The 17,995-nt window shown below is 41.1% G+C and overlaps 1 protein-coding gene and 1 pseudogene across 2 annotated transcripts in view; one reads left to right on the top strand and one right to left on the bottom strand.

Moving 5' to 3' along the window:
• The window catches only part of LOC115128162 (potassium/sodium hyperpolarization-activated cyclic nucleotide-gated channel 1-like), a 45,410-nt gene extending 39,965 nt beyond the window's left edge, over positions 1-5,445 (top strand). For both annotated transcript variants that reach the window (XM_065017585.1, XM_065017584.1), the window contains exon 5: positions 397-5,445. In XM_065017585.1, the coding sequence (XP_064873657.1) occupies positions 397-1,505 (1,109 nt within the window). In that variant the 3' untranslated portion in view covers positions 1,506-5,445. The remainder of the gene's footprint in view (positions 1-396) is intronic.
• Positions 5,446-8,599: 3,154 nt separating this feature from the next.
• Positions 8,600-14,575, bottom strand: LOC115128758 (zona pellucida sperm-binding protein 2-like; annotated as a pseudogene).
• Between the last annotated feature and the right edge of the window lie 3,420 nt (positions 14,576-17,995).

The raw sequence follows: 17,995 nt of genomic DNA, 5'->3' as shown, positions 1-17,995 counted from the left end.
ATTAGTAAGGTGTAAATTGAATGTGTTTTTTAATTAGATATGGTTCTCCTATGGTGTATTTGTGAAAATTATTAGAATCAAACCTTTTTTGGGGGGTGTATATCCTAAATCCTTATACTACTCTCTATATTAATTTCTTACCTTTTACCTCTGACTTCTTAATATCTTATCACTATATACTATGATGTTTTTTTTCTTATTACAGTACTCTCACTCAGATTTCCTTATACTTATACCATAGTCACCCCCATTTATACTCACTGTTATCACACCTCATAATAACCAGTGTCATAACATCCACCTTTGCTGGAGTGTATATAGTGTGGTTTGTTAATATGTTAACATGTGTGCCATGGCTGAAGTCAACCTAACCGCTAACTGATCTACTCCTAACAGGAAAGAAGAACAGCCTACTCCTCCAGAAGTTCCAGAAGGATCTGAACGCTGGGGTATTCAACACACAGGAGAACGAGATATTGAGGCACATAATCCATCAGGACAGGGAGATGGTGATGATGGTGGACCGCAAGCAGTCGGTCACAGGGATGTCGGTCACCGGAATGAACTCCACCCCGATATCTGGAAATTCCATGATTAACTCTCCTGCTCAGCAGCCCTACACCACTGCCCTGGGCACCAACCAGTTTCAGCAGTCATCCTCCCATTTAACATACAGTGCTTCGGGCGTCATTGCTCCCTCTGCCGCAGCCACCGCCCGCATCCTGCCAGCCTCGACGCAGGGTGTCTACCCTGTCCCCAGTGTCTCCCACAGCAGCCTGAACTCATCCTCGCCTGTCCCCCAGATCCCCCTCTCTCTCCAGCAGCAAGGAGCTATCATGTCCCCAGTATCCTGCAACACGGCTGTGTGCAGTCCACCTGTGCAGACCCCTGGGCTGGCGGGACGCAGCTTCCAGTATGGCTCGCCCACCGCCTCCCAGCTCTCCCTTTTCCAGCAGCCGCTGCCTACTGCCCTACCACCCCAACAACCACTACCACAGCAACCACAACAGCTGCCCCAGCAAACAGGAGGAGCTGCAGCCTCCTTGGCAACACAACAACCACAGCAGCAGCAGCAGCCAACACTGCAGCAAGTCCCTTCACCTCAGAGGAGTGACATTCTCCACAAGGGCAGCCATACTCTCCAGTCTGGAAGCCTGAGTCAAGATGTACGCCACCTATCTGCCTCCCAACCCTCCCTGCCCCATGACACATCCCTGGGGCCCAGAGCGCACCCTGGAGTGTCCGGGGACTTCCTGTCCTCCATCGCCCTGCCGGTGGCTGCGGTCCAGGGGCCAGGTATGCAGAGCGGTCTCCACATCACAGTGCCCCAGAGGGTCAACCTGTTCCGCCAGATGTCATCGGGAGCATTTCCCCCGGTGCGAGCGGCGTCCTCTACAGCCCAGCACAGGGATTCCACAGGTTCTAGAAAAGATTCTAGAAGAGATTCTAACTTAAGTAGTACAGAGACCGACCAAGATAAGATGCGGTTCGCATCAAATTTATGATCCCATTTGACTTTTTGAATTCTGTTTGAATTCACTTTTAATGGAGATACAAGAAAAGATAGATTAATTTCTTCTGAAAAAATAACCTCATAGAATTCCTGTACAGACTACCCTTGTATTATATTTTAGACACATTTTCTTCCTAAACTTAAGAATGTATATTAAACAAATATATATCAATATTTGTAAATCCAACTAGAATGTTTGGCAAAGACTATTTAAAAGCTCTAGTATATAAAACATGAGTATTTCTTTCCGAAAAATATAAATATACAATGTATGGATATTTTTTTTGGGGGGGGGGTTTGTTTGTTTGTTCTTTTCTGTTTTTGTAAACTGGAATGCGTCGTGATGAATCCTGAGTATTTATATTTTTTGTTTTGTACCTGCGAAAAGAGGAACAAATATTATCTCATACAACGCAGCTTTGTCACCACTGTGGAATAACTGACGCAACCTTGAAACTGTCAAAAAGCACACACTCAAACATAAATCTGATAACAAATTAGTGGAAACCTTTATCTCATCTTAGCAATCAAACACTAGTACAGTAGCTAGGTGTTCCATTGCTCTCAACAATACATCCTCTTGAGCAACAATATCTTCCTACAGCGGTTCGGGTCCAAAGGGAATGAAATAAATATAATTGCTGCTTTTATTTTTATTTTTGGAAAGAAGGATGTTGTGTGGTGTGGGCGAGGGATGGATGATTCTGTTTTTTCTATTCCTAATTTCAGACCGTGATAGACGTTATGTAATGTTGCTTAAAAAACGGTGTACATTTATAATAGACTGTGATATGAAGATTATCTATATGTGTGTTGTAAATAGTTTTATAGATCTAGTATTTGCAGATACTGTGTGGTGCATTCTCAATCATAACAGTATCTTACTTCTTTCAGGGACCTGGATATCATTTATATGTGGAAAAAAAGTGAATAAGTGACAGCAATACATATGTTCATTCGAGATAAGAAAACCTTAATGCAATAGCTAGCACTACTTGATACTGAGAAATGCCTGTTCTGAAGTCAAACTGAGAATCCTTATTTGTCTGTATAGTATTTATGTCCTTGTTTCATAATTCATTTAAAAAATTAGGCGTCCCGTCAACGGGACAGTTGTAAATCATGCAGCACCTTGTGTCACGATCGCAGACTTGAGAGAAACAACAAATGTTGGTACATATAAGTGTCTTATATCGGCTGAAAGCTTAAATTCTTGTTAATATAACTGCACTGTCCAATTTACAGTAGCTATTACTGTGAAAAAATGCCATGCTATTGTTTGAGGAGAGCTCCTAACAACAAAACACTTTTCACCACGATAGGTTTGATATATTCACCTCTGAAGGTGACATGTGTACTTACATTCTGAAGTCTTGCTCTGACTTATCATCCAAAGGTTCCCAGAGATAACATGTCCTTTTGTTAGATAAAATCGTTTTTCATATCCTAAAAAATATCCTAGCATTTCCACACATTCAAGTTGCAAAGAAGGAATCTGTGAAAATCTAACACTAAACGTTGTTTCAACCAGTAAAATCACGTTCGTATTTATTCCGCAGAGATCCTAGAACGTAACCAGACTTCACTATATAATTCAGAGTGTAGTATATCCTATAGGACACCAAATTTGGTCAGAGAGCGACGCCTTCATGGCATGCCTATGACGCGGGCACTCTTCACTTGATTGACTATAACTTTGTCAAATAAGCACCAATCAGGGTCAAACAAAGCTAGCTAGATAGCCAATGTGCTACGGGAGTATGCGGAAACCTCGTATCTGTCACAAAATGTTGCTGCTATCCTTGTGCGGAAAAATGTAATGTTAATGTAAATGTCTCCTACACGATTTGCCCAAATGTACCTGGGTGACTTCACACTAAATGTCATGTAGTTCACTCATACTTCAAGTTATCCGTCTGAAACTTTGCACATACACTGCCGCCATCGTGTGGACACCATCGGACACCAACCAGAGCGATGGCTAGATTTCCGACCTTTTTGTTGTATTTCAAAGATGGTGGTAGTAAAAAATAAATGTTTTTATTTCTTTATATTTTCTTTTACCAGATCTATTGTGTTATATTCTCCTACATTCAATTCACATTTCCACAAACTACAAAGTGTTTCCTCTTTATGCTACTCCATCTTTGGAACAATATTATTTCAAGAGATGCTATATATGATTTCAATCAAATGGATAATACCAATAACTTTAATTTTACCAATATATTCATGCTACACAATATAGAAATACCTTCTTAAAGTGTACATGAAGTTGTCAATCATTTTTTACTGTGGGTGTGTTGGGTGAGTTGCCTACAGCAATGGTCAGTTATTATATGTCTGACGACCCACACACAATATGCCACTTTAGAATTACTGTAAATATGAATTATTGTTGAATATTATATCTTGACTGCAAATGTTTAATTAATTTTGACACCATTTTATTCCCTATTTTTTCATGAAATTGTTTATTTCGTCCACTGAAAGAACTAAAATGTGTTACATTTTGGATGTTATATTCTGTCAGCGTTTTTTTATTGTTGATTTTTAACCTTTTCTATTCATTGACTAGCCTTTCATATCATGTATTGTGAATAATGTGATAGAATAGTGTGGCATGAATGAATTTTTAAAAATCCCATTCATCTCAATGGAAAGAAAAGTCTTCCTGCCGACAGACAATTTATAAGTTTCTAATTTTTTAACACAATGTGAACTTCTATAAAATGGTTCTGTCATTATATTCTAGCATTCTCAGAATTACAGTAATGACTAGTATAGTAAGAAATGCAGTCTATAGAACTGGGAAGTTATAACATGGCAAGTTGACTAGACATTATAGAAATTCTGAGCAGATGTGTAACTCTCTTTGTAGCTAGTCACTGATGTTGGGTTGATTATTAATGTTGCGTGGAATGAAACTGGCCAAAGCAAAACATTCTAAGTAATTTTCTTTGTTTTGAAAACCGATACAGATTCTTCAGTCAGTTAGATTAAGTGTAAAGAAGGTTAAGAGCGAGATATATTATATAGATTCTAGATTGGAACTCTCTGGCCCATTCTAGGGTTCTAAACGTGGAGAGATGTTCTATTCCAACAAAGAGTGCTTAATCCTGTTCTGCCATAGTACGTGTATAGGAACTAGTATTGTACACAGTTCAGATGGATAGCAGCACTGTTGGTTTGTGCTGTTTTTGATGCATGCCTTTGGAGGGAAAGTTTCCTATGTGCTTTTTTCACAATAATTCTGACCACAGCTAGCTAGTATTCTGGAATGGGCATTATGATGATGTATATAGCACAGCATGAAGGGACATGTGCGTTTACCATTTTAGGAGTATGGAGAACACTGAATAAACCAGCACATAAGTTTCTATATATATTTTTTTTTAATGCAAAAATAACAAAATAACAGTGCCCAGAGAAAGGAAATAGGAAATAGCCTCAGAGTAGAATTTCTGAACTAGGATCAGTTTTAACTTTTAGATTATAATGAAGATTATATGGACATAGCACTAAACTGATCCTCCTAGATCAGCACTCACACTCTGAGACGCTTTGTGAATACGGGCCCGGACCTTTTGGTTTACGACCATGACAGTACAGGTTTAATATTTTTACGAAAATGTGCATGTTGGAGAGAGAGATGGAGATAATGTAACGAGCCACACATACACTCCCCTTAAACCCTGCTGACACACCTGGTCATTGTTGAGCTCATTCATGTTAATGAACCAAGGCTGGGTAAAAATAAGCAATTAGTTGGTTACTTGACACAGGCTAAGGAAAGGTACATGTAAAACTTTCTTACAACTATATGCAGACAAACAGTGTTTGTCCCCCAAAAAATGTGGATTTCTGTTTTTATTTTTGTTTGTTTGTAAATAAACCTTTAAAATATAGAAAATAAAATACATTGTCATTTAGCTGCTGAGTTTGCATGTCATTTTGTTTCTCAATGGTTTTAGACAGACAGACAGACAGACAGACAGAGACAGACCGACCAATACTCTCTCATAGGTCACATTTTCTCTTTTCATATTTGAAACAGCTAAAGACAGAGAGACGATTGAGAGGAATGTGATGGGATGGAGGGATGATAGAGTGAGAGGAGAATGGTGGGACGGAGGGATGATATGATGAAGGAGGGTGGGGTGGTGGTGGCGGTGCCATCAGGAATAGAGTTTATCAGCAGTTACTGGTGAGATTAATAATGGGTGTTCTGGAGCTTTGGGGATTTCCATTCATTACCTCATAATACAGTTATCACTCATAACATTACATCATTACATTTAAGTCATTTAGCAGACGCTCTTATCCAGAGCGACTTACAAATTGGTGCGTTCACCTTAAGACATCCAGTGGAACAGCCACTTTACAATAGTGCATCTAAATCTTTTAAGGGAGGGGGGGGGTGAGAAGGATTACTTTATCCTATCCTAGGTATTCCTGAAAGAGGTGGGGTTTCAGGTGTCTCCGGAGGGTGGTGATTGACTCCGCTGTCCTGGCATCGTGAGGGAGTTTGTTCCACCATTGGGGGGCCAGAGCAGCGAACAGTTTTGACTGGGCTGCGCAGGAACTGTACTTCCTCAGTGGTAGGGAGGCGAGCAGGCCAGAGGTGGATGAACGCAGTGCCCTTGTTTGGGTGTAGGGCCTGATCAGAGCCTGGAGGTACTGAGGTGCCGTTCCCCTCACAGCTCCGTAGGCAAGCACCATGGTCTTGTAGCGGATGCGAGCTTCAACTGGAAGCCAGTGGAGAGAGCGGAGGAGCGGGGTGACGTGAGGCATAAAGACAGATACCCCTCCACCTAACAATGCACTTCAGTTGAGGACACCAGGGTACACATTTTTAATCATATCCTCTATAGTGCATAGGGCTCTGGTCAAAAGTAGTGCACTATATAGGGAATATGATGACATTTGAGATGAAGCCATTGACTCATATCTGAAGGTGTACTGTAACTGTGCTAGTTTATTTGAAGACAAAACATTCATAATTTAGGGATGACACTTATCTTATTCCTTTTGTTTTTACAAATTCAGGTAAAGGTAAAGACAAGATTTACTGATAATTCATGTTTTGCACGTCCCTCACTCGGTCACCGTTGCCAATGTTATCAAAGTTATACAGACTCCACAGCCATGTTGATGTCCAAAAGTGGAACGAGAGCTAATGACTGTTTCACCTAAAAACACTATAGAGGCTTGGAAAGACGATGACATTGTTAAAGTAAGCAACTATTTAGTAGGAAAGAACTGTGTCATCATCATCATGTCATCAAATTTACAATGTTGTCATTAGCTAGCAATGTTTGTCAAAAATACTTAGCAATTCTAACATTAGCTAGCTAAAAATCCGGTGGTCTCCACTCAATCTTAGCTAGCTAGCTAATGTTATACTGCAACTACAGTCAATCTGGAGACATCAATATTTTGACAAAAGATTTTCCCTCTATTAATTTGCATTCTTTAGAAATGTAATTATGTTTTCAAGCCACAGTAATGCACCCTAGACCAAACCTTCATCAGTGCCCGTTAAGAATGCATTGAGTAGAACGTTCAGTTGGTCATCAGTCCTAAAACGAACGTCCAAAACAATATTGTGACGAAATGTGCATTCCATGAATACTATACACTACCGTTCAAAAGTTTGTGGTCACCTAGAAATGTACTTGTTTTTTAAAGAAAAGCAATTTTTTTGGACATGAAAATAACATCAAATTGATCAGAAATACAGTGTAGTCTTTGTTCATGTTGAAAATGACTATTGTAGGTGGAAATGGCTGATGTTTTATGGGATATCTACATAGGCGTACAGAGGCCCATTATCAGCAACCATCATTCCTGTGTTCCAATTGCATGTTGTGTTAGAAAATACAAGTTTATAATTTTAAAAGGCTAAATGATCATTAGAAAACCCTTTTGCAATTATGTTAGCACAGCTGTAAACTGTTGTCCTGATTAAAGAAGCAATAAAACTGTCCTTCTTTAGACTCGTTGAGTAACTGGAGCATCAACATTTGTGGGTTCAATTACAGGCTCAAAACGGCCAGAAAAAAATAACTTTCTTCTAAAACGGGCTCTAACCAGCATACGGTGTGTAAATCTTATCCTGATGCGGAATAGATTGCAAAGTATTCATGGCTCTGTACCTTCCGTAGTTCGGACTTGGAGATTGTGGGGAATGCACGGGTGTCCAAGCTGTGTGCTAGAAGTTTCAAAAACAGACAGCTCGTCAACACTTCTTACACAAACAGGTAGTGATGAAGTCAAGCTCTTCCCATTTGAGATTGACATGCATATCATTCAAATTATGATTATATATCATTAAAAGAAGAAATGTCCATATTTGGATGGAAACCAAGCTAGTAAGAGGTATCAAGGAAAGTTGTAATTTCAGTTGAAAATGACCAACAACAGCCCTGCTGGGCTCACTTTGGCAAACCACCATCTGCTATAACATTGAGTCAGTTCATTCTACTGGACATTGGAAAGCTTTTGTTTTGACACCCATTGTTTGTCCTAGACGGGAAATTGGTGTGCAACACTTATCTCCCTCCGGTGGATAGTTCAGAGTTCCATGCTTACAAAAGGGTTGATTGATACACGTCAGATGACAAGCCTACGACATGGTGTTAAACGCAAATCAGATAAAATTAAGGTAGCTCCAACGGTTAGGATTGTTTTATATAGAACACTTTATTTTGACATGTTAGAACAAGACATTACACCCAAAGAATGTATCCAGAAGAAACATATAAATTACGCTCCTCAAAGAGGTCTTTGACATGTCGTTGACCTGTTGAGAGAGAGAACCTATTAGTTCAGTTATGGTCTGCCAGGGTCTGAAAAGCATAAAACAAGACCTACCTCTTTTCGGGTTGTCCTGATTCACACATTGTCCACTACAGGGGCCGCCAGAGGGACTACTGGCATCACAGATGACCACATCACAATGGACAAAGACCTAGGAATCAAAGATGTGATGGTGTCAGATTTTTTTTTTTTAAAGGGATGATTGGCACTCACAAAATTAACCAATAAAGATTGTTGGGTGAACTTTGTTACCTGGCCACTCAGCTAAACCGCATCCTTGGCGAAGGAAAACATATTGCACTCAAAGCGTTTGACGTGAGTGAGGGGGGAAGTGGACCCTGGCGTCAGCTACCACCGGGTGGAAGACCACACGGTATGGAACCTCGGGGTTCTCACAGCTAACAGTGGAGAGAGGGACTAAGTTAGGAACAAGAAAATGCTGCAAACCCCAACCGCCTTGTGTAAGAAGTATTGTGGTGGTGTCATGACTGTCCTGTGAGAATCAGTTCAATTTACAGCAGAAGTGGGTTCCTTCTCCCCCTCCAGTATGAACTAAAGGAATGTCTTGAAAAAACATATTTCATATACAATGTAAAGGCTCGAGACTTCCTACCTGTAGAGTGAGCACTTTTCTAGTAAAAAAAAAAAATCACAAAATAAAACCCAATGACATTCATTTTCTATAGCTAATCTCTCACCAGTCTTATGTTAGAAATATTGTTCCAGTATTCACTTTTGAACGTGTTAGAGAAACTCCCCTAGAAAATGTGCATAGTAAGTAGCCATGCCACGAGGGACATCAGAGCGGGTCAGACTGACAGAACCGTCTCCGGCGGTCAGAGTGCATAAAAGGAATGGTAACAGAAATTAACATTAGACCAGAAAACCGTGAGGCGCAAGCTACACGTTTGGAACTTTCCTAAACTCACAAGTACCTAGAAAAATGAACTTAAGTGGGACCATTCTGCTACTATATCATCACCCACTGAGGAATCAGCGACAGGGTTGATTAGCCTATTGTTAGAGTTGCGTCAATTCGAATCTGGTATCAGGATAAATATGACAATGAGTCACCGATTGTATACTATGTACTTTTTATTAGCTAAGCAATAAGTGGTAAATGCAATTTTCGTATATACGGGCTCTCTGTCCCACCTCGCAGGGCAAAACAGAGAACTGACAAGATGTATGTAAACAGTATTCTTTATACTGTGATAGACAGTTCCAACCCGTCTGTTGGCCTATCACAGTAGAGACTGGGCGTGATTTAAACTTGCTCAGCCTATTGCAGGCGCTCAGGCGGGTCCCCGCCTCTTGGCGCTTCTTTGATAGATGTAACTTGCTTGTGAAGAACATCCAGGCTCTCATGCTCCATACCGTTATCTCGCACCTGGCTCCTGTTATCTAACAAAAGACCGCTTATTCTCGCAACACCCCGCTCTGAATGTGCCCCCTTCCCAACTCATTGAACAGTTCCTGTCTTCATGCTACTTTTACATCATGAGAAAGGCCCATGGCCTTGAAACTGTTAACAATGTTTCAAGTCAGCTATGTTGCATAACAGATACATACATCCACACAAGCCAACAGCAGATAATATTCAATGATATATATGGTAATGGCTATAGTGTAAAAAACAGAAACCTCATACTATCCATCCTGTAGTTCTGTTCAAGACTAGTCAGCCACGGACAACCAACGACATTGTGACCTCATGTAGCCAATCAGAGAAGACCAACCACCTACCTTTCCACGGCGGCATCCCACATAAATACATTCATGCTTTTACTCCAAGCTGGTGCCGGTTCGTGTGTTCAAAAATGTATCAACGATAAGTGTCCCTTACGGAACGGGGGGAAGAGAAACCTAACAAGCCGTCATATTGTGTCACCTGTGTGTTTAGCCTGTGTTATTTAGTTAGCTAGTAATTCAATTAAACCAACTTGTATAGTACTGAATCATAAGGCTGGGGGTTTTTGCAGCTGCAAGGAGGATACGAGGTAATGGTTAATAAGTTGACTATCAAATGAATTGATAGTCTCTTTAAAACCGCTTCCTCGGCACCCCAAATCCTAACATGATTCATTTAGAGTCGGCTAACAATTAAACAGTCCTCAGATAATTCAAGTCAGTGGTTTGTTGGTTTTAATTTCTGATCTTTTGGCCCATCAGACCTGGATGAATCTGATTTAGTACATTTTTATTTTAAAGAACAGAAAAGGGGCTTTCCATCAACAATATGTATTTGAGTCTACTGCAATGGCTTGTAAAATGACGGATGTCAAACATGTATATTCAATTCCATTGACATGAGGTGAGATGTCCCTCTAAATGGTTCTTAAAATTCTAAATGATCCAGAATGGTCAGACTACAGGTGACCTGAATATTGATCAATTGACCGTGGTTTAACCAAAGTTGCCGAATAGACAGTCGGCATCATCAACAAGGTAATCATATTTTTTCAACACAAGTACTTCCTTTTAAACAAGAATTTCATGCAATGCGCCAGAGCAATTCTTCCGCTGTTGGAAAAATTGGTCACACAAAATAAATTCTACACCCATGGCATCTGATACACACGTGGAGGACTTCTGAGAAGGGCGCAGCTCTACTATACAAAGCAACCTACGCATTGACAGTTTAGGCCTACTTTCTTTATTTGCATCTTTATCCTTTACTGTTTAACTGCCAGATATTAGCAAAAAGGAATTTGTGAAATCTGAAGACGTTACATTAAGAGACAAACGCCCACACCAATACAAATCACTTGAGCTGACAGACGATGGTCAGGATTTTGCACAACGATATAGTTGCAGCTGAAGTGACAAATCTGAACTGCCCATTTTGTGCACAGCCATGTGAATGTTGTGTATATTCCTATGATATACAAAACATTTCAGCCTGTTTTTTTTAACTGCTATGACATTGCTGATTTAATAAACAGCTGCAAAAGTTACTCCGTGTCCACATGGCCAAATGTAGGTTTTTGATACCATTTCATAAAAATTGTAAAATTGCGTGATTTGATAGCATTTTGCAAACCCGATCCCCCAAATGAATGGTTTTGACCAATAAAGTTGCTTCACTACACTTCTTGGTGTAACATGCACCCACATACTGAAAAGGCACCCGCAAAATAAAGTGTAATTTGCAGCGTGCATAATCATGGTCAGTCAGTGTAGCCCATTACAATATAGGAAAAATAAGTAATCTTTCAATAGTAACCCAATTTAAATTATTGAGATAAAAATTAGGCCAGCGTGTCCATCTGTGGCAAAGTGCTCACCCAAATCAAAAATGTAGTAATTTTTTTAAATATGAGCATTAGCTAGCTAAATAAGGTTAGCAAGATGCTGCTACACTTGACCGTGGTATTTGTTCATGTTTAGCAACTCAATTAGCGCATTCCTCTAGGACAGGAAATTCCATTGAAAGCGGCATCAACTTCTGGGGATCCTGTCAACTGATCCTATTCAGTTTCAATTATCCATGCTGCACAGGCAACTGAACCATCCTTAAGGTTTAGTGCAATAACTGTTTTAAACACAAGAGGTCACTTGTGCCTGAATTCAACCCAAAACCAACAACTATTCAGTCAGTGTTAAGAGCAGTTGTATGAAACCAATCGGAAAGGCAAGCCAAGCTTGCCAGCCGCTCTTGATTTCCATTCGACTGACCATCAGCTTAGCACAACACTGAACTGTAGCAAACCAAAAGGATAACATTGAGTTAAAAGGTGTAGGTAATGCCAACATTAACCTTTTCACACACGAGTTCCAAACATCTTCAACAGTCGCCCCAGTGGGAGTTGATTTTATGCGCGTGATGTCAGAATGCACTCACCGTTCCAACATGTGGACATTTAACCCGCGCTGACCTCAGACCAAGGCACACTACCTGCTAATTTTCTATAGGCCGTTTCAACTTCTAATTTTGCCTCATTCATTCACAAAAGTAGCCCATTTCACTGTTGCAGACCATTTCTATTTGAGAATTTAATGAGCCGGACAAACTTTCCTTCAAAAGAAAGCCCAAGCACTTCCCCAGATCAAGTATACAGTCCTTGCACATTTAGTGCCTTCCTTACAATTAACTGTGGACATGCGTGCATTCCTGTCAAAGTGCCTTATTTTCTGCGTAAGGTGTTGTCGTTTCTACTGTATCGTACCGTAAGTATAATGTACTTAGCGTTTTATTCATGCTTTCTGATTCTTGCCTAGATTGTAATGGACACGTGTGGAAAACACTTTTGAAGGTGGTACTGAATATGAGCTAATGCTAACGCCATACAATGCAGTCAGGTTATCACGTACGCGTCTGTCAGACTTATGGTGATCTCAACTGGAGTACCCCCATTGTCTTGAATGCACTGAAGTCGTTAGTTGATTTGAACACGGCATCAGAGTGTAAACTATGGTACCTCAGGGTTGCCAGATCAGACCCCCTTTCCAGGGGTATTTAGCTTAGAAAAATTGTCTGCCCCGCCATTTATTGTTGATAAATCCCCCATCTTATTAATATTTCCTGCATCATCCTCTCCATAATACCTTCCCCCAATGACTTCACCTCCCAAAATAGATTGAGCTATATCTTGCAACTCTGTTTAGCTTTCGTGCTACGGTTGTATTGGCTTTTTGATTAGTTAACTGTAAACTACTTGTCATGTGTATGCCGTAACAAGTACAAAGATTTGTCACATGCTGAAGTGGCCAAACTAAGTTAAGAACTCAGGAAACGGGCGCAGTGAACGGCATTCTGGGATTAGGGAGTTCTTGCTTGACAAACATGGCTGCCATATTTTCTAACTAGATTTACATGTTCCAATGGTACGCTGCAGGGACCACTCAGTGATAACAAGCATGTGACCGTACACGCCAGACTCTCCCATAAGTGTTAAATTGGGTGGAGATCTGGTGACAGACCTCACATGGCTCAAACCATTGTGACCACTCATGACCTATGGATGGGGGCATAGCCACGGTAGCCAAAGTAAATGGCCTGCCAAGCATGATAGGTTGCTAATTACTCAGGAACCACACCTGTGGAATAACACTTGTTTAGGCCCAAAAACAACATGTTACCCATTAATGATGAGATTTCACCGGGGTCGGGAGTCGCGGTCCTCGTTGAGGGTGGCCCAGCAGTGGTCAAGCACCAGCGCTACCTTGGGGTCAGAGGACCTGGTCAGCTCCACCTCAAAGTGCAGAGGCTGTCTCAGGTACCTCACCACTGGATAGTCCTCCTCCTGGAGGAACGTGTTATACGAGGCGTCTGGAACACAGAACAAGACAACCGGGGGTCGTGATCAGTGGGCACCATCTGAACTTGTCCATTAAGAAAAGCTTGTTTATAATATCCTGTTGTGCCCCGATGAACACAAGCCATTTATAGCCAACACTACCCCCCCCCCCCCCAGAGGCTTCTGAAAAATTCCCAAATCAGCTCCTCACCGTTACTACATAGCCACACCTGTAGATCTCAGAACGCAAGAGTAATATATCACAAGGCTTACATTTTTGGGAATGATTTTGTAAAGTAGACCTTCCAAGATTCTTTTAGAGGTTAGGGGTCAAGTTGAAATGCAGAATTTGTGCACGCTTACCCTGAGCGAGTCTCATTCTGACCATTAGTCGACCCGTCCCAGTCTCGGCAAAAGGCTCGTTGTCACGCGGCCTGGTCAGGAAGGCCAATGTCCGAGTGATGTTGACCACATAGTAGCAGGAAACCTTTCACCTTGAAAGAGTATGCAACTTCAATAGGGGAAACTTCAAGCAGTGGAGTGGACACACTGGTAGTAGAGGCACATTTTCCCTGTATACAAAGTATTGAGCAATTGGTGAAGGAAAAAAAACACCCTATAACAGCTAATAGCTACAATTGTGATGCGTAATGCACTTACTGATATTCCTCCTCTGAAGACGTCGTGGCATTCAGCTTCACCTCAAGTTCATCTGGCAAGGAGATTTCGTTCTCATACAGCATGAATTGTTGATAAACTATGTAGTAGAGGGGAATTGCTTATTACAGCCTACAGAAGCAAACAGTCCATAAATACACAGTACCCATCACCTCAGGGTAATAGTCATTTTACCTTCCTGGTGGTGCCACAGTTCACAGTGAAGTGGAAGTAGGCGAAGCGATCGTCACTGTAGGTGGGACCACAGGCGGGGGTCGCTCAGGGTCAGCTGACCAGGGCTCAGACCAGGAACAGACTCCACCTTCACCGCCAGCGCAGTCATCGTTCCGTTAGAGAAACACTCATGGAGGTGGGGGAGCAAAAGACAGGTAGCCATCAGACCTGGGTTCTGTATTTGTTACACTTAATTGAGCTTGCCAAGCACAGTAGAACCAATGGAATAGCACCAAATGTGCAAACAATGCCCATCTGGTTCTCCAGATTGAATTGAAGAATACACCTGAAGTCGTAAAATGTCTAACTTGTTATGCTAACTATCTAGCAAGAGATTGCATAGCAACATCATCAACTTCCGGTTGACAGGTGAAGAGCTAGTACACGCGACTGAAAGCATACGGTTCGTTTACAGGTTGGAACAACCTATTTCATATGTTTTTGCGGTCCTTTTTTGGAACCCTATAAGCATAAATGTTGCGGCATCCTGCAGCACATCTTGCGTGGTTCCGCATAATTCTATGGCACGTTATTTAAGTGTCAGCTAAGACTCAATTTACCACAATCTGCCACCATCTACCACAAACGGTGGCTGCATAAGCTCAAAACTTTCAAAAGTAAGAACCACTGTACATCTGACAACGTTATCATATGTAACATTTTACTGGTTGTCTCAGATAAAAAAAAAAAACACTACTACTTTGTTCTCCTGTACCTCTTCTCCCTGCCTGTTTGTTCTTCTAGATTCTCCCCTTCCATCTATGTCCCCATCTGTGGCAAATCCACCCTTGTCTCCTTTTCCGAGCATTTTCCACCAAACAGACGTACTCTCATCTGGGCTACCTGCACAGCCTACCTCAGTACAGATGTGCAGATCCACCAACCAAACGCACCACTACATTCACTTCCGAAACCGAATGTTTTGATCGAACACAACATTTTTTAAATAATAATAATTCAATGTCCAAAGTCAGATTCCGCACTCATCTGGTACGTTGTGATTCAAACTGTAGCCCAAATGAGCGTGCTCTGGTATCAATGCTCATCGGGAGAAGTCCTCAACTTCAAAACTTTGTTTTCTACAGCAAAGCTGGCTTACCTTACGTTTTTCACTACTGCACTTGTTTATTGCAATTGAATGGTAAAAACACATCCAAGAAACACCCATATCAAACCACACCACCAAGACAATTCTTGTTTGCCTTCAGTCATGGCCGCTAGCATTTCTTAATGAGCATTGATGAAAAACAAGAGCTGTGCTCGAATACCCATACTAACATACTGTATACTACATACTTAATGAGTATATACTGCATACTATATATTATTAGTTCATTTTAGTATACTGTAAACAAACAGTATGCTTTCAATTGCGCGTACTAGCTTTTCACCTGTCTACCGGAAGTTAATGCTGTTGCTATGCAACCTCTTGCTAGCTATCTAGCATAACAAATAACTGGTTAGACATTATACGACTTCAGGTGTGTTCTTAAATTCAATCAGGAGTTCCAGAATGCGCTGATGAATTCAGAGCGTTGTCAGATTGTCTGTTTGTAAATTCAGAGCAGAGTAGACAGCCAGAGCGAATTTACGAAAGCACCCGAATGTCCATTGAGAACGCACAATGACTATACATTTACATTTACATTTACAGGAATAATTAGTCAGACATTGGCTAGTTAGTCCAGAGCCTATACAAATTGTCAAGTTTGACCTATAAGACATCTAAGTGGAACAGCCACTTTACAATAGTGCATCTAAATCTTTTAAGGGGGGTGAGAACATTACTTTATCCTATCAAAGGTATTCCTGAAAGACGTGGGGTTTCAGGTGTCTCCGGAAGGTGGTGATTGATTCCATTGTCAACATTTTCTGAGGGATTTGTTCATAATTGGGGGTTAGAGCAATGAAAGTTTTGACTCGTTGGCTCGACTGCAATGTTACATTTTCAACAAATCTGGTAGGGATGCGAAGCAGGCCAGAGAATTGTGGAATGCATATATAAATAGTGTACCATTCATGTATTCCTGAATTTTGGGAATAATCATCCTCAAACATTTGGCATACTAAAAAGCCATAGTTTTTTATTTCTATTTTATTTCATAGCTTCATTTAACCAGTACATAATGCTGTTGAGAACAAGCTCTCATTTACAACTGCAACCAGTGGCCAAGATATGCAAATTGTCAGCCAATATAACAACACAGAGTTAACAGATGGAAAAACAAATTACATTCATTACATTGCTCAACATTTTGTTAATATTTGTCATAATTAGTTAAAGCAATGAATTTGTATCTCTCGTTGTACTTCGACTGCATATTTTCCACCATTTTCAACAAATCTGGAAACGATAAGCCACCTAAGGCAAAAAACCTAGGCCGATGGTGGCGATGTCAACAACTACAGACCATTATCCCTGGAATTTTCTCTCCAAAACTCTTGCAAGTAGAGATCCTGGCCAGCTCTCCCGCTATCTAAATCAAATGACCTTCTTGATCCAAATGAGGTCAGGTTTCAAGACTAGTCATTACAATGGGCTATTACAGGTCAGTGATCTGGAGCTGCTCTGACACTGGTGCTTAACTGTTATCTCCTCTGCTTCATCCAACTAGACTCTGGAAATGCTGCCTATGCTAAATGCTAAAGTATTAGTTAAAACTCCAAAGTTCAGTAAAATACACATTCAGGGTATCGGCCCACGCTTGGACTCGTTGCGAATCCAGGCAACAAGTCAGATTTTTACCAGGTGGCGTGGCATGAGAAGCTATCTATCTCACCACGCATGCTCTCACCACAAAAGACCCACAAACTGTAAACAAAATAATTAGCATTTGGCTATACACAAAGTCACAATTGGCTCATTCATAACCTCACCATCTTCTTTGTTGGCATGCTAGAACACATAAACAATTTGGGTCTTTATTTCTGATGACCAATGGCGGTCCATATGCATGTCTGGAGATCATATCAGTGTGGATGACTGGATGATCACCTCAAGCTGAACATCGGCAAGACGGAGCTCATTTTTCCTCAAAAGGGGAATAAACTTTCCAAAACGTTCAAATACGTTTGTAATGCAACTTTAGGTATTGTACAACGTCCATAAGTGATAAAATTCCCAGAGCGCTAAAGAACATTAGCTGTGATCCTGGACAAACCCTGTAGAAACTCAAAAAACATCAAGGCGGTGGCCCGTTCCTGTAGGTTCATGTGTTTCTACCAACAAAAACAAAGGAAATGCCTCACAGACACCCTGTGCAAGCTCCTAATCCAGGCACTTGTCATCTCCGTCTAATTACTGCACACGTTTATGGCTGGGCTCCCTGCCTGTGCCATTAAACCCCTACAACTCATCCAGAACGCCGCAGCAATTCTGGTGTTTGCCTTCCCAAGTTCTCTCAGTCACCCCGCTTTTTAACTGGCTTGTTTTTCTATCCACACAGACAAACCATGGTGCATATACTACGGAGCTGGCATGAGTAACAGGGCGCTCAGTACCTCCAGGCTCTTTTCAGAATGTTACACC

This window comes from Oncorhynchus nerka, linkage group LG4 (genome assembly GCF_034236695.1).
Source record: "Oncorhynchus nerka isolate Pitt River linkage group LG4, Oner_Uvic_2.0, whole genome shotgun sequence".
Classification (NCBI taxonomy): domain Eukaryota; kingdom Metazoa; phylum Chordata; class Actinopteri; order Salmoniformes; family Salmonidae; genus Oncorhynchus; species Oncorhynchus nerka.
This window is presented reverse-complemented; position numbering and strand designations above follow the sequence as displayed.